General features: G+C 39.5%; 1 protein-coding gene across 4 annotated transcripts in view; it reads left to right on the top strand.

The window, feature by feature from the left end:
- Positions 1-23,446, top strand: part of LOC124234334 (MAP3K7 C-terminal-like protein) — a 35,823-nt gene extending 12,377 nt beyond the window's left edge. For 3 of the 4 annotated variants that reach the window (XM_046651657.1, XM_046651658.1, XM_046651659.1), the window contains exons 3-5: positions 4,408-4,469; positions 14,511-14,626; positions 22,950-23,443. In XM_046651657.1, the coding sequence (XP_046507613.1) occupies positions 4,408-4,469; positions 14,511-14,626; positions 22,950-23,130 (359 nt within the window). In that variant the 3' untranslated portion in view covers positions 23,131-23,443. Of the gene's footprint in view, positions 1-4,407; positions 4,470-14,510; positions 14,627-22,949 lie in introns of all 4 variants that reach the window. The other variant, XM_046651656.1, reaches the window with a different exon arrangement.
- Positions 23,447-24,957: the final 1,511 nt, after the last annotated feature.

Raw genomic sequence — 24,957 nt, 5'->3', positions numbered from 1 at the left:
GCCTGTGTGAGCGAAGGGCTCTGTGTGTCTGCGCAGGTGCATGCCCATGAGGCCGGTTCGGACTGCAGGACGTGTAGACAGATTGAATGGATTCTAGGCAGGACTACCTTTGGAGTTCCTGGTTGGGGAGTCGGGTGGGGCTTGGGAATGTCCTGTGATGTCACTTCTCCCTCTCTTGAAGTCTTCTCTGTGTGGACTTAGAGTTTCCCAGCTTAGACCCCAATTATGTCTAGGATGGAGAGCACAGTGGAAGGGGGAGAAAATTGACTCCAAAGTCGAGTCAAGATTTTGCCCAGAACACTGGTTCTCAAATGCTGGTTCACAGACCTATTCTGGCTTTGATGAAGTTTTTGCCTCTGTGATGTAAAACAAAAGAAATAAGGACGTGGCAGTGAGGTATTTTTGTGTGTTTTTGAATATAAAGCTAAATTTATCCCATATAATGGATATTCTTTTCTAAGATCATGTTTGCCTAACGATTTTTTTGGTGTTAAAATGTTCTTGCTCTCAAAAAGAGATACTAATGATACATGGTAGTTGTTTCTGAATCACCTCCACTAGCTGAATAAAAAGTTGAATACTCTACGGCATGATTTCCAATGTTTTGGGGAAAATTTCACGGGCTCATGAAATATAAAAGTGTAGGAGCTCTTGGATCAGAAGGTGAGGGAGAGCAGCGTGGTATAGTGAAGAGCCCTGGGCTGGGAGCCCCCTTAGTCTTACGAGACTCGCTTCCCTTCTTGGGGGCCCTTGTCTTTCACTCTACATGGAAAGTTCTGGACCAGACGAGTGCGTAGCCCCTTCCAGCTCAGCATTCTCTGAGAACTCTGCCCACATAGCTCTCATTGCTCAATCACCGTGTGCATTTGGATTACAGACCCAACGGATCCCACTTATCCGATTCATGGAGAGACAATGTAAGGAAATCTGAAACAGAATAACCACAGAAACAACCCAACAGCTGCTCAATAGATGCAGAGATGAGCCCATCATAAAATGTACTATGGCATGTCATAATGGTTGGGATACCAGGAAGAAAGTTCTATCTTAAGTACCATTGACTTAGTTATATCATGTTTGCCAAACAGGCAGTGAACATCTGCTTATTAAAAAAAAATTCCTCTTTAATTCTTTCCTTTAGATTTCATCCTTTAAAAATTCCTTAGGATATGTTTTGCTTAGTCCATCAAGCCATTTTAAAAGGAAGCCTATGAATTATTTCCTGAAGTTTTTAAAAAATATAATAAAATGATTTGCCGATTTAGCATAGAGCTTCAGTCCCAGCCTTATGAATAATAGGCATTCAATAAATATTTGGTAAATAAATAAATTTTAATAAAAATGTACTTGTATTCTAATTCTGGCACATTATAAACATATCTAGCAACTGCTCTCCTTTTTTTTTTTTTTTTAAAAAAAAGCCAAATTTGCTGTGTATAGCTCTTTACACTCTACTTTGTGCTTCTGAATTGTCAAAACAAACTTAACTGCTCCCAGGAACTCTGATCCAATATCACTGTCAAAATGTTTTACAACGATTTGGCCAAATGTTTGTGGAACAGCTGTGCTACTAGTCTGCCTGAGTCACTTTCCTTCTTTCGTTTTGGCCCAATCCTGTGATTCATCATTCTGCTTTTAGAATATTTGCCTATTTTTAAAACCAGTCAAAGAAGGCAGCCACTGTTTAAAAGTAAACACACCACACATCAACTTGGGGCAGCTCTGTAAGCAGCTTCGCAAGCTCTGAAATTTCTGGCTGGCAGGGATGCCAGCTGAAGCAGATGGCATCGAGCAGTGACATGCGGGACTGGCTTTCAGACTGAGTAGTTTCCTTACATCTGTCTTTGGTTTTCTTGTTCCCACTGCCATTTCCTACTTGGATTAATCCAGCTTGATCCCTTCCTTCACAAAAACCTTACTTTTATCTTGCTTGTCTCTCTAAAACATTCCATTATATGTTTGTTTCTATGTCAATCATTTAGACTTTTTTTTTTTTTAGGAAGATTAGCCCTGAGCTAACTACTGCCAATCCTTCTCTTTTTGCTGAGGAAGACTGGCCCTGAGCTAACATCCATGCCCATCTTCCTCTACTTTATACGTGGGACGCCTACCACAGCATGGCTTTTGCCAAGAGATGCCATGTCCGCACCTGGGATCCCAACTGGCGAGCCCTGGGCCCCTGAGAAGCAGAACATGTAAACTTAACCACTGTGCCACCGGGCCAGCCCCTAAACTTTTTTTTTCAACTCAAGGAATACAGTCTTAAGCCTTTACTTATTTGCAAAATTATCAGCAAGGTCACATATATGTGATGCTACATGGTATGACTATAAATAATGACACAGATTTCTATAGTGAGCTTTATTAATTCTGGGTAGGCCAGGTATTTGCTATTTACTTTACTATAGTAAAGCAAACAAGTAACTTTTTTCTTTCTTTTTTATAATTAAGGTGGAAGGAGTGTGACTTCACAGGGAGCAAGGTGGATTAAGTCCAGGAAGCTTTGAGTTGCATTCCTGGCTGTCTTGGAATTCTAGAATGCACTGTCTGCTCTGGTACTTTACAGAACTGGTCTCTCCTAAGGGATGCCTGCTCATCTGTGATTATTAGGGTTGAGATGCCAAAGTATAATATGTTCACATTTACCCATGCCAAATTGTCCTGGCCTTAACTCAATGAGCTAAAACAATCATGATGTCTGGGCTGTTGATACTTTATTGAAGTAAATTTAAATGCACCTCAGACCAAAATCAGTTTTACAAACTATAGGTTTTATAATGAAGCCCACCTCTAAAGGGTCAGTGGCAACAAGTGAATATTTCTCTTTTGTCCAATTCTCTGCAAATAACAAGATGAATTTAAAAAGCCATTGGCAGAAGTTGTCACGTCTACTCTGAGTAGGAAGAGAACATTCAAAGGGCCTGGAGATTGGATCTCCTTGTTGCCTCTAAGACAGTCCTCCAGCCTGCAGCAAGGGTCTTGGGAAGATTGCCCCATTTCTACTTGCTCATGAAGCTAAACGGTGTCAGTGAACCTGTGGGCATCCATTGTCTGGCACAGGTACAGTGACAAATGGATTTACATTGCATGAGACATTGTCATTATCTTGAGCCACTTTTAAATGGGAGTGTTATTGTACTATTGACTAAAATATACCAGAGGCTATGAAGTGACGTGACCCTTGAGGTGTTTGGCAGAGGTTAATACTGTCCTTGTTTGAATTATCTTTCTGGTGATTATTTTCAGCGCCTTCAAAGAAATGTAATCCCTTAGAAGCCAGGAGCTCCTTGTGTGCTGCATTTTATTCTGGAATGTGTTCTCCGTGAGTAGGGAGAGGATACTTGCTCCTGCACTGTGTATGGCCCGTATCACTTCCTCTAGTTCAAAGAGAACATCAACAGTTTTTAGAAATAAATTTGATTATGGTAGTGAGAGCACAAAACCTATTATCTTTCCTTTCTTTATTGTAATTTAAAATAGCTTTGGTCTTTATTTATTCCTGTAGCCTGTATTTTGTCTTATTCTCACCGTCCTAGGTCCTGGGGTTGGTGTTGTCAACAAGGAGGGGATTGGAGAGGAATGGCCAATGGTCTGCCTGGAGATACAGAGGTTCTGCTGACAAGGGGGCTGTCCCCTAGAGCCAGGGCTCGGTCAGTAGGATTTTCAGGAAGAGATTTGTGGGTGACTTGGATATTTGAGGCCAAACTTCTGTCAGGTTTCCTCTGAGGTTTCTGAGAACTGCATCTTTTCGTCCAGCAACACCTGCCTATTGCGAGTCAGTGAGTTGAAGACAGAATTGCCCGCTCTCTGAGCTCAGGCTCTCCCACAGCAAGGCAGTGGACTGAGCCCCAGGTTGGGAGTGCTGCTTGTTACCCACAGTAACCCAGAACAAGGCTCTGGTTAGCTGCCTGTTAGTGGTGGTTTGTGGTAAGAGCAGTGGGCAAAACCGTCAAAACTTGCCACCGTTGGAGTCACTCAGAGCAGAACGAACGCTTCTATTTTCACTGACACATTCTTGTCCCATTGAGACTGCGCTGGTCACCTCATTAGCACCTTGTTAAAGTGCTTTCCTGCAGATCATATTTTTTGGTTTTGGCTCACGTAGGAGTATTGAAAGACAAGCAGCACTTGTTAACTGGAGAGCTCCCAGACGGAACATTGGAGGATGCTGATATTTGTTTGCAAAATTTTGGTGAGGCCAGCTAAGCTGTCTGTGCTTCTGTTTGTAGTGACAATGAGCAAAATTGTCTTCTGCATTCTATCTGTCCCCAACTGAAGTGATGGAAATAACTGAAGCGGTATATACTGAGGGTTTAACGACGAAGTCTAAAGATGGTTTAACAGCAGGACAACTCTTGTGAGAGAAAGGACCCTATAGTGAAGAATCCTTTTATTTTCATGTTTTAGATGATGCACCTCCTGAAGACGCCATTCCTCTGGTCTTTCCAGAATTAGAACAGCATCTACAGGTAAGTATTTTTCTAGAGCCTCTCTTCTTTCCTCCTCAGTTTCACAAAATATAGTAAGCTGGGGAGCGGCCCAACTAGGGAAGACTGACTTGGAGATAGAGAGGGGAGCCTTCAAGTCATCGAGGTTTGCGTTTCTAGAGCTCCAAAGTCAGGCTGAAGCCCTCATGCAAAGTCCCTGCCAGGTTATCCAACTACAGCACCAGAATACCACAAATTTATAGTATAAACTAGCTCCCACTTCTAAGGAGTTCTGAAGCCTGGGAACAGGGCTGGTCCCTGCCCTTCTTTGCTGTGCATGTCTCTAAGCATTGCAGGTTTGACCTGTTTGGGGGTAGAGATTAAATAATCAACTGTGCAAAGGAGATTTGTCTTGTGTGGCAAGATTTCAGAAGAATCTTCCTTTCTCTACTCCAGCCCCCCACCCCCTCCCCAGTTCTCTAACAACTTTTCACAGAATATAATTATTTTAAGTTAAACCTTCTGAAAACTGTCTGGTTTGACCCATGAGAAAAATATTTCATATGCGTAGTCTATGGATGACCTATCCAAGATATCCCATTTTAATGCATTAGCATTATTTGAAAGGTACCAATTTATGACATTTAAATCTTTTTTAGATGGCATATGGTGATTCCAGGCAAAGATGGCTTTAGGAAGAGGTTCTGCTTAAAATACCTGGAAATTGGCCTTGGGGCAGACGTTCACTTGAGTACTTCACTTTGCAGGCACATTTGGACAAGTCTAACAGGAGTTTTGAATCCTGTGCACAGACGTTTGCTTGGTCACCACTTTTTCCCCTAAATATTGATTTTGAAAGACTTTAGGAGGGGTCTGCAGCCTCCAGTCTCCAACAGGCCCTGATGTTCCCTTTCATCTTACACCCAGTAGTTTTTCCCATTTATAGGTCTTCCTGGTATCCTGAAGTCACTTGAGTTTGGGACCCCTGGTCCTGAACAGCCCTGGACAGAGGTGGGAAGAAGCCAGAATGAGCTGTCATGCAGCCCAAGATGGGGTCACTTCGTGTTGGCTCCAGTTCTTATCTCAGCACCCAGTACACTGAGTTAAAAACCTGGCAGCAACTAGGTGAGGTTGGAAAAGCTGGTGCTCCACTGCTGGTGCTCCACTGCCGGAGTGGCCTCTAAGGATCAACCGAGCACAACAGGTGTGATTGGGCTTGTTGCAGGAGCCCTCATTCTCACCTCGGCTGTAGTCCTGGGCATTGTCACAGGCCTCCAACAGAGAGCCTGCTCAACAGAGCAATATCAGTTGTGTAGACATTACTGAGGATTGTCCACAAGGTGGACTGATCACCACATGTGTTGTTAAAAGACAGCTTTGTTCTCCTCTAAAATTTCCTCTGCAGCTATTAGCCATCTTATCTCCGTCTTCTCCTGTCCCCCATGCTGGGTCTTCAAATAGCTGTCCTGGTTCCCAATGTCTAACCATATCCCCAAAATCACTTCCTTTCATCGTGGAGAACAATTCAGCTGTCCCCCTGCTTTTCCGCCTGGCATGCTCACATGACATACAACCTTCCTTCTTAGGCTCTATCCTCACAGCAGGGCTGAGTATGTGCTGCTGGTGATGTATTGGGATTGTAAAATAATAACTCTATTCTTTCCCCAGTCACAGTTTCTTTCTCCTTTATTTTTTATTTATTTTTAGGATCGGCACCTGAGCTAACATCTGTTGCCAATCTTCTTCTTTTTTCTTTTTCTTCTCCCCAAGGCCCTCCAGCACATAGTTGTATATTCTAGTTGCAGGTCCCTCTGGTTGTGCTATGTGGGAACCCGCCTCAGCATGGCTTGATGAGCGGTGGTGCCATGTCCACACCCAGGATCTGAACCGGCAAAACCCTGGGGCATCAAAGTGGAGTGCACGAACTTAACCACCCGGCCACAGGGCCGGCCTCTTTTTTGCCTTTATTTTAACAGTCACCTCAAAGCTATTTTATTATCATGGAAGTTAGATGAAAAGAAGGAGTAAACATGTTTTGAAAACAAAACATTAGAAACATATTCCGGTTCTTGTTCCTCCATCAAATAATGGATCATTAAGTATACTTTTTTGTATTGACAGCACAATTTTTTTCCTCTGGGAAGGTTGACAGTGTTCCCTGGCTCATGGATCATTCTTCACAAAATTCATAGCACTCCTGGCAATTATCCAGATAGTTTTTCTATTAAAGCATCAAATGGTTGACTTTTATTGCTTTTATTCCATTTGACATATATTAGAAATTGTCTGTTTATTTTAATCCAATGAGACGATTTCATCTTCACTGATCTTTAATGACTTAGCCAGTTGAGGGGCTGGTTTCTGACTCATGAGCTTTGGTCCTCTCCCCCTTAAAATATGATGTTGCTTGACCTCTTCATGAACGAGAGAACATTCCTAGCATTACATCTAAAAGCATTTAACTAAGTGCTTGTTTGTTAGGTGAAGGGTATGATTGAATTTGTTACAAACATTTGCCAGTTGACAAGTCACTTAGTTAGAGTTGCCTGTGTCTGAGACTGTGGCCTGTTACCTTTATTCTATGCACCCAGGCATGAGTGTTTACAAAAAAGCTGACAAAGTTCCAGAGGAGAAAGCTAACCCAGAAAAGTACATGGAAATGCAGATTCTTGTTTCCATGCTTGGGATAAACGTATAAATTTAAGCCATTCTGCAGCAGGAAGTGTCTGTATTGAAAGCAATGAAAATGCTTTATGGACGAGAGGAGCAATCCATTCCATGGAGCAGGCCGTCTTTACAGTCATTCTCATGTGCTTTCATCTCCAAGTAACGGCTCTTGGAATTTTACCAACCATCAGAATCCTCTACGGAAGAATAAAAGTTAGGTTACAAAGGCATATGAAGTGTCTTCTGGTTGTCACTCTTTGCTTAAGGATGAACCGACTCTTGATGATCTCTACTGGAACCTTAAAAACTTGCCTAGTGAAAAATAAATGATGCCAGGTCATTCTTTCCAGGCTTCCTCTCTGCACACCCTCAGATTTAAATCCCACCCATGCGCATTGAGTCTCGACTAGGTGAGGGGTGTTTCTCTGCAAATGATCTCATTTGATCCTTGCAACCATTGTGTAAGCTAACTCTTATGGCTCCACTTTAGAGATGAGAAACAGGAGGCCTAAGTTTGGTCTAAATAAATTTTCTAATTCAGACCAGCTCTCTGGTTCTGAATCTAGGTCGCTTTCTTTCTCTTACACCTCTTGTAGAGCTTCTGGACTGCTTCAGTTACTTTGAGAGGTGGAGATTTTTTTGTTTCTGGTTTACAACGTTGCCATAATGTAGTTATAGAAGAACCTTCTAAAATCTGTTCCGACTTTCTGATATCCATTACGCATTCTTTCATAGTTTATAAAATGCGGCTATAAAGTATCTGTTTGGTAGATACTCCATCACCAATTTGACCCCCAAGATTTTTCTGTTGCTTTGCCAAGAATGTGGACATGTTTGAGCATGTAATTCGCCGTGCTTCTATTTTCACAGAAGCCATAAAAAGCCTTGTGCAAGAATAGCAGCGACAAACATTTCTCTTGATGTCTCTATTAATGCAGAATGTTGAGCAAGACACTTTGGGGTCAGGTAGGTGTTAAAATGAACATCTCATTATAATGTTCATTTGTGGGCCTTTGGCCTCAGCCCAGGGGCAGGTGTTAGGTTGATTCTATTTTGTGCAGATTCCTATCCTGGAACTTGGTTTCTAAATTCTCCATGCCTTTTAGATGCAGTATTTGGCCAGAGCTGGTTTCAACCATAGAGTCAAAAGAAGGGAGGCCCAATTCTATGTCCACTTCTAAGAATGAATGAAAAATCGTTACTTTTCTTTAGGCCTCAGTTTCTTTCTATTTGGAAAAGAGGTAATGACTGACCTTTCTCTCTATTCTGAGGGAGGGTCCAATCCTTTAATAGTCCCAGCGTTTGGATCAGGACCAAGTTTGTCTTAAAATTTAACCACGTTGCTATGTTTTTGGGACTGTGGTTTGATCTATGGATGATCCAAAGCTACCCTATAATGTAGTCTTAATCGCAGTGGAATGAGGAATACGTTTTTATAATCTGGTAGAGGACATGCTAACGAGTAGATTGTGATAAACTCCCCAATGGGAATTTCAATGACTGGAGCACGGGCATTGGCATTAGATTGGGTGCATTTGATCTCAGCTTCATACCTACTAGTTTATGATTTGGGGCGTGTTGTTTACTCTCTCTAAACCTCACCTGGAGAACGTGGAGGTAACAATGTCTGTCTCGCGTTGTTGTTGTGGGAATTAAATGTGATCTAGCACAGTGCTTGGCAAAGATAATTGCTCAATTAATGTTAATTTCCTTCCCTAGTGAAATCATTTATTGAACAAAATATTTGAGAACAAGTAATTTATCTTTATATGTATAAACTGAAATAAAAGAAGCATCTCTTCGGATTTTGGGGTTAGGGATAGAGGTTCTGTTGCCCATTTCTTTTCATTAAGCTAAAGCACTTGGAAAACAATATGACTTTTTTTTTTTTTTTAAAAACCAAATTGAGCAATAGGTTCAATCCTTCCTAACGTCCTCCCATCTAATCTGAGAAGACAGTGACAGGTGTCTGTGGTACACACTGAACTTGCCTTTTCTCAGACAGACTCTGATAAGTCCAGAAACTGATGTCACCTCCACAAATAAACAATTTCGTAGCTTCAGTTGTGTACCATAATATCTTGTTATCCGAGCAGTCACTCCAGAAACTTCTTTTAGGTCTTGCATCAACATATCGCTTGATATCTGGGAAATGAAGGTGGTAGAAAATGAAGTCTTAGCCTTCCAGGATTCCACTACACTGGTCTTGAACAACATCCGGAAATGCATTTAGGAAATAGTTCCACAGAAAGCACAGCAAGTGTCTGTAATTCTCTCTCTCACACACGTTGAAAAGTATCTTACAGTTGTCCCTTGGCTGTTATGACCACACAGAAAATATATATAGATACCTTGGAACTTTACAATGCTACCTTTTTATATTTCTATTTTTTCTGAGAAGCCCAGTGGTCATTAAGATATGCCATGTTGAAAAAGTTTGAGACACTCTTGAGTTCTCACTCTCTTTTATATTGTTTATCTCCATAGAAATGACTTAAATATACTTCATTGCATTGTTATATAGTGTAAAGAAAGACATGTATTATAATTACTGGTGCTGACTTTGATTCTAACATAGATACTATAGAAATGTCAGTTCTTAAAATATTTCTAAAATATTTAAAATTCTAAGATAACAGAGTTTTCAAATATTGGAATTAGTCTGGACTATGTTTTCTTCACTTGATTTCAACCAATTATGCTTATTAATTTGGGGACATTAAAAGGTAGCATAAATTTAAACCAGACACTCTCATCCCCCCTCCCCCCAAAATAAAGATAACACTGAGTGAGAATCAAGGAACAAATACAAGTGAGCTCAGCAACTGTTGAATATTTAGCTTCCTAAATATATCTTGTGTGTGGGAAGCCAGGATAGGAAAATTAAATTCTTACATTTTTCAAGTGGATGGGGCCAGTAGTATTTGAAGAAGCCAAGTAGAAAACGGAAACGCTCAAGCTGGCTTTGTCCCTTGGAGAGAGATGCTTGGCTGGGTCCTCTCCCACGGGGCCCTTTCCAGAGGACGGAGTCCATTTCAGGAGGAGCTTGCTATAAACTGATGGTCCTGGGCAAAGAGCGGAGATGGGATGGTGTGGCTCAAGCTGGCATTCTTGGAACAGAAGCCTGTGGTTTCTCTGTTACTTCATCTTGTTAAATTGGTCCTGATGATTGGGGTGGATACCAGAGATAGTAGCGACTCACTCGCACTGCCATGTAATTTAAAGCCCTTGCAAGCTCCGTCCACAGGCAGCAGCAAGAGGAGGAGGAGATGGAGGAAAGGGGGTGAGGAGGAAGTGCCCCCTCCTGGGCTCTGACCTCATCCAAACCCCAATCTGTGTCTTGGAAAAATGTGTTTCCAAGTTGGCTTGCGATGCTGTTAGGAGAATGTCTTAATTTAACTTTCTTAGAACTGCCTGTGTTGTGAGTTGACCAGATACCATGGCGTCGAGTGATTCTGAAAAGTTGTTTCTGTGACCTTACAGAATTGATGTTTTAGTGCATGGAGGATACTTTTACTTTTTCATTGTCAAATCAAATACCTTTGGAATGCAATATTTCACTCTTTAAGCAAGAGTGTGGAATCGATGTATCCAAAGTGTGGGAAGATGTGGCGTAATTGTGGGGAAGATAACAAGGAATCTTCTCCTCCTGATGAGAAAATAAATTTACTATAAACACTAAGAGTTTATTTATTGCTTATCCATTCCCAGCATGAGATTATAACCATGAAGATTTCTTGGACGAGAGTAGTCAAAATTAAGCAATGAGAATTGAAATAAAAATAAATGTGTTAATTTTTATTCCAAGAAGTTAATAGATGTTTTTCATCTGGTTACCACAGGCATCTTTTGAGTTATTTCTTAGTTTTTAATGTAACTATCTGCTAAACAGTATCTTAAACCATGTATGGCCAATTAATTCATGAGCACCAGTGTTTTAAGTATCACATGACATAAGCCTACTGGCAGCTCCGTTTTTAATTTGGACACCTGATTCCTGCACTTGAATTTTGGGACTCTATTTCCTCAGGCAAAAACATTTATTCAATGAATACTCTTGGTCATATATTGTCTCTTATTTTGAGGAGCTATGAGAAGGTAAGAGAGAGTCACCCCTGGTGCGGAAGACCCTACACGCATACATGTGAATACACAAACACACCTTATATCATAAAGCAATGAGAGTGTTCAATGTCATACAGAGCAACACATCTCATTACTCTATAGTTCTGCTTTTTATATTAGGTCTAAAACCTAAATATCTTCTTTGTTTTTCTGGGAAAGATTCGTCCTGAGCTAACATCTGTTGCCAATCTTCCTCTTTTTGTTTTCCTCCCCAAAGCCCTAGCACATAGTTGGGTATTCTAGTGGTATGTGCTTCTAGTTCCACTATGTGAGCTGCCACCACAGCATGGCTGCTGACTGATGAGTGGTGTGGTTCTGTGCCCAGGAACTGAACCCAGGCCACCCAAGCAGAGCGCACTGAACTTGAATCACTAGGCCATCAGGGCTGGCTCTAAAACCCAAATCTCTTAATACTCTTAATCACCAGAATTCCTGTTGAGATGAGAACCATATGTGTTTAAAAAATTATTTGATGAGTTTTCTGGGCTAGTGTAAACATCCAATGATGTCAAATGCCTTCTAAGGACACGGGGTCCTGCTGATCAGAGGGTGCTGTGATTTGTCCAGCAACATTTGGGATTAGTGGTGAATGGTTCCTGATTATAAAGGGATGAGAAATTTTAAGTTTCCTGCAGAGAACGGCTGGGTGTGAATGCAGTGAGCCTCAGATAAGGAATCCTGGTAGCAATGATTAGAAGATGGGCTAGCAGCAAGAGAAAGATTTAATTATAAATTTTTTTGCATTAACTTTTTTTTATTGCAAAAACACATAACATAAATTTTACCATCTTAATCATTTTAAAGTGTACAGCTCAGTAGTGTTAAGTATATTTACATTGTTGTGTGACCAATTCCCAGAACTTTTTCATCTTACAAAACTGAAACTCTGCCCATTCAACAATAACTCCCCATTTCCCCCTCCCCCCAGCCCCTGGCAACTAATGAGATCATTTTACAATGTTGTGTTGGATTATGTGACATAACTTCCCTCCCTGCTTAAAAAAAAGATCTATATTGCTCTTTAATGTGTTCACCCAAATTGGGAGAACTTGAAGTGGTGCTGGGTTATATGTCAGGTTGGGGTGAACACAGTGCTTGCAGGAGCTGAAAGCTGAAGTGACAACCAGAATCCTTTTATTCCCTGAAACACCGAACACTCAGCCTTTTTAGCTTGTTCTTTTTTAATTGACACTACTTCTTAATTATGAGAAATCTTGAAAATATTATGTATAAGTAGTACGATCATCCTCCTAAAGCATATGAGGACACTGAATATATGCTAAAATACTCCTGATCCTTGTGTACCCTTAGCAGCATGATCACGCAACCTATATGTAATATCTTCAAATTTCCCACAATTATCAGTGCCAATAAAAAAAGAACAAATGAAGAAACTTTACGCTTAATAAAAAGCATTAGGTTGCAACCTAAAGGGCAAAAGAGACTTCTCTCTTCTTAGGAAAATTATATATGTAATTTTTAGTTTTCCTTTTTAATTATAGCAGCAAAGGACACTTATCCCTTTATATGGCAGCTCTCCTCTATATCCTTCATGCATGCAAATCCTTTACACAGAGTCCTAGAAGCTTTTTACCGTCACATAGGTAACTGTGCTGAATCCATGGTTTAGATACCTCCATGCGGCAAGTTATGGCCTGCACTGAGTGTAGTTTATGAGTGTTCATGAGGACAGGAAATAGGATGCATAAAGTCTTAGGGCCTTCCAGGATGCAAATCCTTTAACAGGGCACAGATGATTTAATAGTGGCTTGGCTAGGGTGCCCAGAGTAAATTGCTTGCATTCCCCTTACTGTTATACCTGGTCATTTGCCAGTGTAACAGGTGAAAATTGATGAGGGGGTAGTGATTTCTAGGACATAGACTCGGAGGAGCCAGCAGTTCTGAATTCCTTTGGCAACAGCGTTATCTCATGGGATGAGTTATACTGTAATGCTCCTGGGCAGTACTTTTCCATTTATTTCTTTATCGAAACGGATAATGACACCACCAGGCTGAGTTTATGCTGTGAACGTGTTCATGGGGCTGTAGGGAAGGATGCTACATAATACAGTTATTGTTAGATTTTCCAGGAATTAGGACACAATGGATATTCCACATGAAGGTAAATTTCATCTGAATCTATTTACCATTTTATTTCCTTAGATCTCTATTCAGAGCCTCATGATAAATAGGAAGGGTCATCTATCAATCAGACAATACACTTTATAGATTTCTATTGCATCTTTGGTGGGGTCGCTAAATATGACACCCAAAGAAATCTGTGTCCTTGAAGAATATAATGAAAGGAGCAAGTACTAAAAAATTCGTTAGTTCTCAATTTACTATAAAATTAGTGAGAATATGAGTTAGACACAAAGCTTACATGTATAGACTATTGTGAAGAAAGGATTAGACTGAAGAGCCCTTTTAACAATGAAATTGTATTTCTCCAAAATTATATAACACTTTTTTCCATAAATAATTGAAAAAAGTGATTAAAAAACTCTTTAAAAGACTATTAACCAGTGTTCCTAAAAATAATGCTTCTAGTGGCGTTGCTAACTAGAAATTAGAATTGTAAACTCAGGGGTAGCTAGTTCTTTAATTTCCAGAAGTAGGATTTTCAATGTGTTGTGGTTAGCAAGGCTTGCCATGCTGGCCTTTGTTTTCTTCATGGATAGGAGAAAAGCAAAGCTACAAATTCATGTTCTTTGACCTCACATATTATAAGCATCTTTTTACTTGGGATTTGGTCTTTGTCTGGTTTGTTAATCCTTGAAAGTGTTATTTCCTGCCCAGCATCATTTCTTTAGTTTGGATGCATTTCTCAGAAGAGAGCCTCTCTCATAGAGCAACTCCCCTACATAAAATGAGTTTATGCCTCTGGGCTACAGGAACAGAAAGCAAGGGGTAATTGAAACAGACAACTGAATATTTCCCCATCACTACCATTCTCTAAAGCAGAGTTTAAGATTTCTAGGGAGAAGCGTGGAATTATTAGGAGACTTATTTTTACTCCAACGCTTGGCAGGTACTGACACATAATGGGTCTCGCAGCTCTGGCTCCGGCCTGGGAATGCCCGTGAATGACACTGGAAGATGAATGTGGGGAACATCAGTCGGCCTCTCTATTTTTAGTCAAGTGGAATCAGCCGAATTCTGTCCAATGTTGACTGATGATGCTATTCTCGCGCAAAAAATTTCCCTTTAAAGAACCTCAGCAGAGCAAAATGGTTGATAATTTATTCTGATGCAAGAAAATGTACTGATTTCTTCTTCTTGTTTGTGAAGCCTCTGCCGCCTTGTCATGACTCGCTGGAATCCATGGAGGTGTTCAAACAGCACTGCCAAATAGCGGAAGAATACCATGAGGTCAAAAAGGAAATCGCTCTGCTTGAGGAAAGGAAGTGAGTAGTGCCCTCGCCTCTGAGCACGGTCTACTGGTCATGGAGTGGGGACAGGTGGGAGGGGATAGTGTGAGCATGAGAGTGAGGGGGAGGGAGGAAGGGAAGAGGAATGACATTCCAGAGTTGAGAGGTTACTAGGAAACTAGCATGTATGTCATGTTTGATTATAGAAATGATCCCAGTGGAACTACTGTAGATTAAATACTTTACAGAGTAGTGAGAGGGACCGCAGGAGAACTTCCTATCCAAAACTTAATTTTTTAATAAGCATTTTTAGTTCAGGAAATTAAAAATGTCAAAATACCACCCAGAGCCGTAAGATGTTCCTTGTGAATGTTGCCCAGAGGTCCCAGAGCACTTTGGCCTGGGGTGAATTTTAATTAATGCTTACATGGTGGAGTTCCCGCTGGGCTAGCTCTTGGAATAATGTAAATATATTTGTTGACTAACTGTATTTTATAGTCCAATAGTCAAAGGTTTTATCTTGATAGCTTCTATTAACGTTACAGTTCTGCTGTAGGGAATAACACAGTTCTGTTAATTAAAGCATGCTAATTTTACTCACGCATAAGTTTTTGTTTCAGAATTCTCCTTTTTAATTGAATTTTAATCTGCCGATGTTCACCCCAGTTGTCCCATTCTTTCATTCTTTCAAAGCATCAGACACCTTTCTGTCACAGCAATGATCAGCTGGCACTTGCCTATTTATTAGGGAGATCTTTTGATTAATATTTGCATTTCTTACTAAGTGGTAAGTGCCATAAGAGCAGGGAGAGTCAAGTGTTGCTCGCCATCGTGTTCCTGAAGCCACACACAGTCCATGGCATAAAGATGCCCAAGAAATTTTTGTGGAACAAGTGACACATAATCCAAACATATTATCTTTAATGTTCTAGCTCTCCCCTTCCTCTTACTGGAGTGACACATGATATATATTCATGACTTAATTTTTAAATCAAATCAAGTGAAATATATTTTGTTTTGAAAAATTTATGAAATTCTTGGGACTCTTTGGAGACCTTCCAAGAATGACAGTTGGACAATATAACATGGTGGGGTGGTATGGGTTTTAGGGCTCTACGTCTCAGACTTATGAGGGGAAGATGAGTCTAAGAGTTTTCGTAAATTGATTAGAATGTTCAGATTGCACACAATCTGAGTCCTAAAAAAGTTTCATAAAGGAACTGAAGAAGCTTATTCATAATGTGACCAGTGATGAAGTTAAAGAAGACTGAATAATCAGTAGCCCATAAATGTATGTTCCAGCGTTGTGTGTGTGTGTGTGTGTGTGTGAACTGCGATTTCGTGACAGAAAAAAGGCAAGTAATTACATATTTATTTGTAAGCTCTTCAGATCACAGTTACTGGAGAACTTTGCCATTTAAACTAACCTGTGTGTGGCTTTTTCTTCTTTTTTTTGGCAATGCAAGACTCATCCACTAAATTATGTGTTCTGTAAGTTTATATTTTTGTATGTTGCATTTAAAAAAATATGATAGGGTAATGTTATGAGAGTGACTTGTCTGGTCTTTCATTGAAACATATCCCTGCTGTTTCTATAAATCTAATCTTTTTTCCTCCTCAAACCTATTTGAACTTTGGACTCTTCTTGAAATTGTAATATTGTCTTTTTTTCTTTCTCTTCTTAAATAATCAGCTAGATGTGAGGCAAAGGCCAAATCCTTTTACTATTTTTTTCCTTTCTTTTTCATAACGCCAAGTTTCTTTTTCTCCATTCCTGCTTCTAGCCTTTGGGATCGGGACTTAGTGCTGTAAATCTCGGTCAACGTAATGTTGTAACTGGTTTCCCTGCCTTCAGTTTCACATTGCTTGAAAAAGACACCCAGTTCTTGGCCTGGATTTCAAGACATACCTCAGTATGGCCTTAGTACCTCTGTGGAATGTTCCAGCTCCTCCCTCATCTTCAGCTACACTGGCCTATTCACTTTTCTCAGGGCAGGAGCCCACCCTCCTGCCTCTGTGCCCTTGCTCAGACCAAGCTCGAAGTCTAGAGCGCTCCTTCCTGCCTCTTTGTCTGCGCAAATGCTACCCTTCCTTGGGAAGCTTTAACCCATATCCTTGCCTCAACCGTCCTGCAGTGGTCAGCTCTTCTCCTGAGTGAAGGAAAATTCACTGGAATGATCCTTTTGGCAGTTATTGTAAGCTAGTACTATCAAGAGTTATCCATTTAAGTTTCTGTCGTGCCTTTCTGACTGTGTACAGTTCCCCACAGACACAGACACCCTTAAACATCTCTTTGTACCCAGTCACCAAGCAGGTAGCTGTGCACAGGGTCAAATACCAGTGAAGGTGACTTAGAGTGGCTGATTATAGACATAGTAATATCCTCTGTGCACGCATGTTTTATTTGTAATTTCTGTGGTCTATATTTAAAACACAGAGTCAATATCGGCAATAAAGGATTGCTGAGATAAATTGTTAAAATAGGAAGTGTGATTCTATCTTACATCTAGAAATGCATGAGGTTGGTCCTCCAAAGGTTATCAATAAGCACTGTTTTCATTAACACTTTACTGAAGTGGAAATTCATTTTGCAACAGATATTTTCCTGAACAGTCTTTGTTTTTAAGCAAGAGAAACTGGGCCAAATGGATTTGACCCAAGTAATTCGCCCTCTGTTTTTTGGTGATTTGGATGAGAATTTCTTCCCCATCATTTCATAGAGTGTGACTGATCACATTGCCTCTGGTGATTGGCCAGTGTAAGTTAGACATTAACTCAGGTATTTTAAAGAGTTTCTCTTTATTGGAGTCACGCAGACGTAGGTTAAGCTGAACTTCTCTCTCATCTCCAGAGGGGGTCTCCCTGGATCAAGTTTGGGAGGCCGCAGAGGAGCGAGGAGGAAAAGAGTTGATAGAACTATTATTCTAAATCATTTCTATTGGATGGATACAGTCAAACATTTTCTAGGATTATAAACTCAGCATGGGGTGAATTTAGTCTAAAGAATCACTTCTGGCTTATTGACCAATGATGTAAGAAAAGCTTGTTCCTGCTTTTATTGAAAAATTTTTTTTCTTTTCACTTGAAAAAAAATGATAATTTTATTGAAACCTTTAAAAAATTACCAAGAATTCCGACATCTTTACAGAACTCCTGTTATCATTTTTGCCTGTTTCTTTCTGGACCTTTTACATGTGAATAGATATTTTTATAGAATTGCATATATAGTAACATGAAACATGTACAGGCTGTTTTTCAATAAATATTATAACATAAGCATTTTTATGCAACACCTGCAGTTTTTTGTGTATGTAATAGAAACTTATAGAAATGGAATATAGTGATTTTATGACTTTTGAAATTTATCGCCAAATTGTTTGGCAGAAAGTTTTTAAAGTATATGATTAAACTACAAATAGATCAGCTGTGAAGGTTGCTTTGCTCCAGATAGAGTGATCTTGTCCAAAGGAAAAACCACTTGTCTGCTCTATGTATGAAACGTTGTGCTAGGTGCTGTGGTGGTTAGAAGATTGACTTAGAATATCAGGCAAAGAGGTAAACTCAGAAAAGTCAAGTTGAAAAATGTTACATAATTAAAAAAGAATTAAATGGTTTTCAGGACATTCACAGAGTTGTGTAACCATTATCACAAATCTAGAGCATTTTCATCATCCTGGAGAGAAACCTTGTACCCTTGAGCAGTCACTGCCCATTCCTCCCTCCCCCCACCCAGGCACTGTCACCCCCTAATCTACTTTCTATGGATTTGCCTATTCTGGACATTTCTTATAAATAGAATCATACAATATGTGGTCTTTTGTGACTGGCTTCTTTTACTTAACATGATGTTTTCAAGGTTCCTCCACGTGGTCTCATGCATCAGGACTTCGTTCCTTTTTGTTGCCAAATAATATTCCATTGTAGGGATAGAGCACATTTTATTTATCTCTTTACCAGTTGATGGGCATTTGGGTTGTTTGCATTTTTGGCTGTGATGAATATGCTGCTGGCAACATTCATGTACAGGTTTTTGTGTAGATGCCTGTTTTTAATTCACTTCGGTGTGTATCTTGGAGTAGTATTGCTGGGTCATGTGATAACTCAATGTGTGAACGTTTGAGGAACTCCAGACAGTTTCTGAAGTGGCTGCACAATTTTATATTCCCACCAGAAATATATGAGGGTTCCGATTTCTCCACGTCTTCACCCACGCTTATTATATCTTTTTGGTTATAGCCATCCTAGTGGGTATAAAATAATGTCTCATTGTGGTTTTGATTTATGCTTCCCTGATAGCTAAAAATGTTGAGCAGCTTTTCATGTGCTTTTTTACATTTCTATGTATTCTTGGAGAAATGTCCATTTATATCTTTTACTCATTTTTAATTGGGTTATTTGTCTATTTATTATTGAGTTGAAAAAACCTTATATAATTTTAGTGGGTTCAGGAAAAACATTGGAAAGGGTTTTCCTATGGGAATGCCACAATCAACGTTAGACCTATCTCTTCATGTCTTTCAAAAATATATAAAATATGATTGATGGAGCAACATCTCATTGAGGGGAACATATCAGGATGGGGAAAAAGGGAGCATATGTGATTTGTAAAAGCATAGTCTAAAAATAGCCCTGTTTTGATTTGTTTTTAGTCATGGTATTTAATTTATCCTGAAATTTCCAATAACAAGAGCTTTTTATGTTTAGTCAGAAACGTTTATTTCATTAGGACATTCCTGAAGGCAGAGGTTTTAAACTGTGTTCTGGGAAACATCTCAAAGATTGGGATCAGAGGTATCAGTGTACAGGGACCAACCAGAGAAGGGCCAGCTTTATCTGTTTTATTTACTTCACTTCAGGGTATGCTTTTCTTTGAAAAAGGATCCCACATCTAGAAAACATTGAAAAAGAAACCTCACTTTTCTATTCCAAGCATATTTTTCTTAAGGATTTACTCAGTCCTCAGAAATTAGGTTTCCACTGTCATAAAAAAAAAAAAAAGTAAATGGAGATATTTTTCCACAAGTGTTTGCAGGGTTGTAGTAACGTGGGGGAAATTTTCCATCCTCTTTCCTAAGATATGGGTAAGGTGTAGGATTTGAGTTCATCTTTCAACTGTGGAGATAGGCTTCCCGAGACTACCTTGGCTAACAAGAATTGAGGACAGTGCCTTGTTTGCAATAGGATTTCAGTAAATAGTTGTGGAGAGAATGAATGGAAGGACCAAAGAACTGTCTCGGTTCTTCTCTTTGCTTAAGGAGGCAGAGGCATAGCCAAAGGGATTCTTTCATTTTAGGATTGAGTTTTATGTGAAATCCCAATATCCCAAATGTCATCAGGCTGTGAGATCATACTTTCCATTCATGCCCGATCATAATGATTTGGGCCTTTAATGCCACCTGACTACATGCAGTCCAGTCTTTTAACTGGAATCTCATTCCCAGGTGTCTCTCCACCTAACCCTCTGTCTGAAGAACCATATTAAAACAGACGGAATCTTTACCTCTACTCAAGGAGAATGGCTTTAAGTAGGTCTCCTTTGCTAAGGAAAGAGGCTCCAATCTCTGGTGGAGCAGACCGAGGAAACATTTTGCCTTTCACCTTATTCCTGTCTCTGAGTTAACTCTTTTTAGGCTATGGATAGTGGGAAACTCCACTTCCTTTTAGAGTTGTGGCTCTTAACCAAGCTGAATCCTCCCCCTGCCAACCTCCAGCCAAAGGACAAGGGCAATGTCTAGAGACATTTTTGGTTATAATGAATGCAAGGGGTGGGAGGTGTGCTTGGGGGAGGTGCTACTGTCATCTAGTAAGTAGAGGCTAAGAATGCTAAACCTTCTATATTGCCAATGTGTAGGACAGCCACAACCAACAAAGAGACGTCTGGGCCAAAAGGTCAATTGTGTCAAGGCGAGAAACTCTACTTTAGAGCAAATGTCACTTCTTCCTGCAAGGATATAGTGTTGCCTTTTGGTTCCCAAAAGATGAAATACATTTGTTCTTCATGCGTTATTCTTTTTAGGGCTCCAACACCACAGTCCAGACTGTGCTCCGGAAATTTCCTTTCGAGACCTTTATTGTTCCTCCACCTGTATAAAATGAAGGTGGGCTTTCACTTCCTTTTTGTCCTCATGAGGCATCTACTCCTTCTCTCCTGTGTATAAATGCTAGTACGAGAATACACATCTCTCAAGAACCGCCCACAGTGCAGTCTATCTCATTATTTAAAATAAAATTTTCCCTATGATGAAGATAGTATTTTATTACATTATTACCTGAAACTCTTTAGCTCATTGAAACCTAGGATTTTGTCTTTTCCAAATAAAAGTCTTTAGTCAACTTTGAAAGTCCCAAGAACCATGGTAGTGGTTTTTCCAGAAACAAAGAAATATTTGTTCTAATGATGAATCCATGTCCCAACCTTCTGCAACATAAAGAATCTCCTTAATTTTGGAATTAGTTTCCAGAAAGTTTCAAAGTTCTCTTTAGCAACCCACTTGGACTTTCCCTTCCTCGATTTGTCTTTGCAAATAAAAACTTTTCCAGGCATGTGGCTTAGGATGGGCACAGGAGATGATGTACAGTGGACCCAAGGTTATGGCCTTTTCACTGTTGAGGTGCATCATGTGGAAATCTATGTTACAGGTTCTTGACTTCAGGAATGAGATTCTTGTAACTGTGGTCTTCTACCCCCATATTACATTATGTTGAAGGGAATGAGAGACATGATAAACGAGAAATCAAAGACAAGACCACATTCTAGCCAATTATAGACATTAATTTATTCTTCAGATCATCTATTTATAAGATTGTCTCTGCAGCTTGATGTGCCAGGGTTTAATTACGAATTGCTAATGGAGGAACATAAATATGTCTATATAAATAGGTGCTAGACTGGAGACAACAGATGTCTTGAGTAGTCACTGAATACATGTATAATTGCTTATCAAATACATGAAACTAATTTAGAAACCTATCAGTTGAGTTTTCTTGATTCCAGTAAGGAAGAAATTATTATTGACTTTCTCTGATGCAAGAAGATTGGACTAGACAATCTTGACCATTCCTTTTAGTTGAAAAATCTTGATTTTGTGATTTATTTTCCCTAGCAGTCAAAACTAATATCAGATGTCCTCAGGAGTTTTAAATGAACTCAGATATGGAACAAGGACAATAGTCATTGTTATACCCAATACTGCCAACTTCTGTTCCATGATGTGAAAGCAGAAATCTATTTCCACATGAATTATTTGTGTGACACAGTTAATTTGAAAGGAAAAAAAGAACAGGAATAGATGATATGATGGGGGGAGGATTTAGAGGCAAGTCTCTTTTATTTGTATAAGTTTATTCATCTATTTCTTTAAGATAGTTACATAGGAAATTTACTAATATTTAATTGTTGACATTTATTCCTTAAAATATGCTTAGAGACAAAAAGCCCTAAACATTTCATCAGAAGGATAGGTTTGAATGCTGGCTCTTTCTTATTAGCTGTATAACTTCAGTTAAATTAAGCACTTTGAGTTTCTATTTCCTCATCTTTAAAATATACCTTATTTGTCTCTGACATAACTTACTCTTCAATTATTCGTTCAGCAAATATTTATTGGGAGCCTTTATATTCTAAACACCATGCAAGATTCAAAGATCAGTAAGAGCCCGAGGGAACTTTGAGTATATGCATATCAACTTTCCAGATTATCTTCCCTTTGTCCCTGATGGGTATTTCCTTTCCAATGTCTGGTTTTGCTCAGTGGTCACCAAATGAGATGTCACTAGAGGCCGTCCATTGGTGCAGGAAGAAACTACTAGAACTTCTGTTCTGATTTGCTTTTTGTCCTTTTCCCAGGGTAACTTTTTATTTTGATAGTTTTAAACTTACAGAAAAGTTGCAAAAATAGTGTAAAGAACTCCCATATATCACTAATTATTAAAAACATTCCTCAGTGTGCTTTAGTCTCCCTTCCCCAACACTACACACTATTGAGGTTCTCTCTCTCAGAGAGATGGCATACTTATCTACGTATCTGTATATGCATATATATGTGTATATGTAATTTTTACAATTTGTTGTGCTTCTAAAAGGATCCTCCGTTTTGACTGTGGAAGGACTTCTTGAGCTTTTTTTTTGTGTATGTTTAGTATTTTGGATGTGCCTAGTCAAGGTGCTAGAGTAAAATAAAGGGATCTAAAACCTGTGAAACTGGAAAAATAAAAGAAAGTAGTTGGAGGCAAGTAGAGATGGGCAAAATTTAGAAGAGCAGAATGAAACATTTTGCTTCCATTCTGCTATTACTGCATATTTGAATTTGTTTGCATTCAGTTTTGTGCTTCTTCCTTATCTGCCCCCTTGAATCTTCAGAAAGGAGCTGCTTGCCAAGCTGGATCAGGCGGAAAAGGAGAAGCTGGATGCTGCTCAGCTGGCTCGGGAATTCGAGGCGCTGACGGAGGAGAACCGGACGTTGAAGTTGGCCCAGTCACAATGTGTAGAGCAACTGGAAAAACTGAGAATACAGTATCAGAAGAGACAGGGCTCCTCCTAACTTTAAATTATTCAATGTAAGCCTAAGAGGTTGGTGACCGCCATGCACTGGCCAAAAGATTTTTATTTTAAAGAGATGGTGAATAAAATCTATTTCTTCTCTTATTACCTGCATGGCAAAGGTCTATAATGAGTTTAATGCTGGCCAGATCTAGTTTGAGAGAAGGGATATTTTATTTTAAATAAGAGAATTAAAGCGAACTTATCACCAGTATATGTTTTCAGAGATCATAATTCTTTTCCAAAGATATTTTTTTTCTTATTTAGGAAGCTATGATGCTGTTGTACATCTGGGTAGAAAATGATAAAAATACAATATTGACTGACTCCATTAAGCAGCAGGAGCTGAACGGAATGAAGCTGTGAGATAAAGCAGAAAGATGCTCATTGCAGTGCCAGCTCTTGTATTTTTAAATTTCACATCTTTGATACTTCAACCATGCTCAAATCTGAACCGTCAGAAACCTCCCCGCATGTATTTACATTCACCAGAGTTGGTTTAATTCCTCAATGATTGATTGTACTAAGAATAAATGGTTGCATATCACAAAAGCTTGCTCATGAAAATATTAACAGAGAGGATGTTGGTGCCGATAGCACATTTGCCAGTGCTAACTTGCCGGTGTAATAAAAAGCTGATAAGGCTGCATTTTCTTTATGGCACGTTACCTCCCAGTAAACATCTCTGCCTTTGCTTGTGTGTGTTCTGGGACATGGGAGAAATGGAAGAGTATTATTTGGATAGTACTTTGGTGAGTTCCCCTGAAAACATCAGTATAATTATAACTATTACTTTGGTTTGGATTTAAGGAGATGTTGTGGTCAGTAATAACTAGTAGGAATATATGAGTAAATTCAAGATTGAAATGATTTTCCCCTACTTCTATTTACCACCGTATTTTCCCAAATTGATTTCTTTGTTTTATATCAATTTCTATTCGGGTAACTTCTTTTTCATTAAACATGGATCAAAACGGTCAGCCTGTAGTTTGTCCCTGTCTTAATCTCCCTGATGCTGAAAGTTGGGGTTGACTAACCCCAGCCAGAGTTTTGTCTTAGCTGTATTTGTATGTGCCAAAAAAAAAGCAGCCAAGTCCTTTTTCTTGGAAAGACTGTGGTTTCTCATATAAACCACTCAGAGCTCTAATACTGAACACGATGCATTAGAGTCTTAAGGTATTTGCCCAGGAAACATAAAAGAGAATAAATAGTTGATTAAAACAATAAGATGGCCTGGGATAGACCAGTTGTTATCAATCGGGGGGTGGGAGTAGGTGATTTTATTCCCAGGGGACATTTGGAAACGTCTAGAGACTTCTTTTGTTGTTGTCAGGACTAGGATGAGGGTTGCTACTGGCATCTAGAGGATAGAGGCCAGGGATGCTGCTAAACATCCTGCAATGCACAGGACAGCATCCCAACAACAAAGAACATTGGCATGTCTGGCCCAACATGCCAATGGTGCCAGGTTGATACCCTCTGGGCTAGGCTAACCACTGGGCAATGCCAAGGGGAAGCACGCTGCAAGGCCACGGGTTTCTTGCCATGTGGTGCAGAGTCCATGAGGTCCTTAAGCTTCCTGACCCTCAGTTTCCTTTTTTGTAAAATGAAGCTTTTCAATAGATCTCAGAGTTTTAATGTTATATGAGCCCATTCTCGCTTAAGCTGTTTTAACATTTGACCAAAGAGAAAGTCTCTATTATCCTGGAAGAACATTTGTTTTTAGCAACCTCAAGACTTATAAATACTAATGTAAAGGAGAGTTGTTCACTAAATTTATATAAATCCAGGGTTAATGGAATGGGAGGAAGAAGGGTAAGTTACCAAC

This window comes from Equus quagga, unplaced genomic scaffold (assembly GCF_021613505.1).
Source record: "Equus quagga isolate Etosha38 unplaced genomic scaffold, UCLA_HA_Equagga_1.0 73442_RagTag, whole genome shotgun sequence".
NCBI lineage: Eukaryota > Metazoa > Chordata > Mammalia > Perissodactyla > Equidae > Equus > Equus quagga.
The sequence above is the reverse complement of the archived record's forward strand: the minus strand, read 5'-3'. Positions and strand labels throughout refer to the sequence as shown.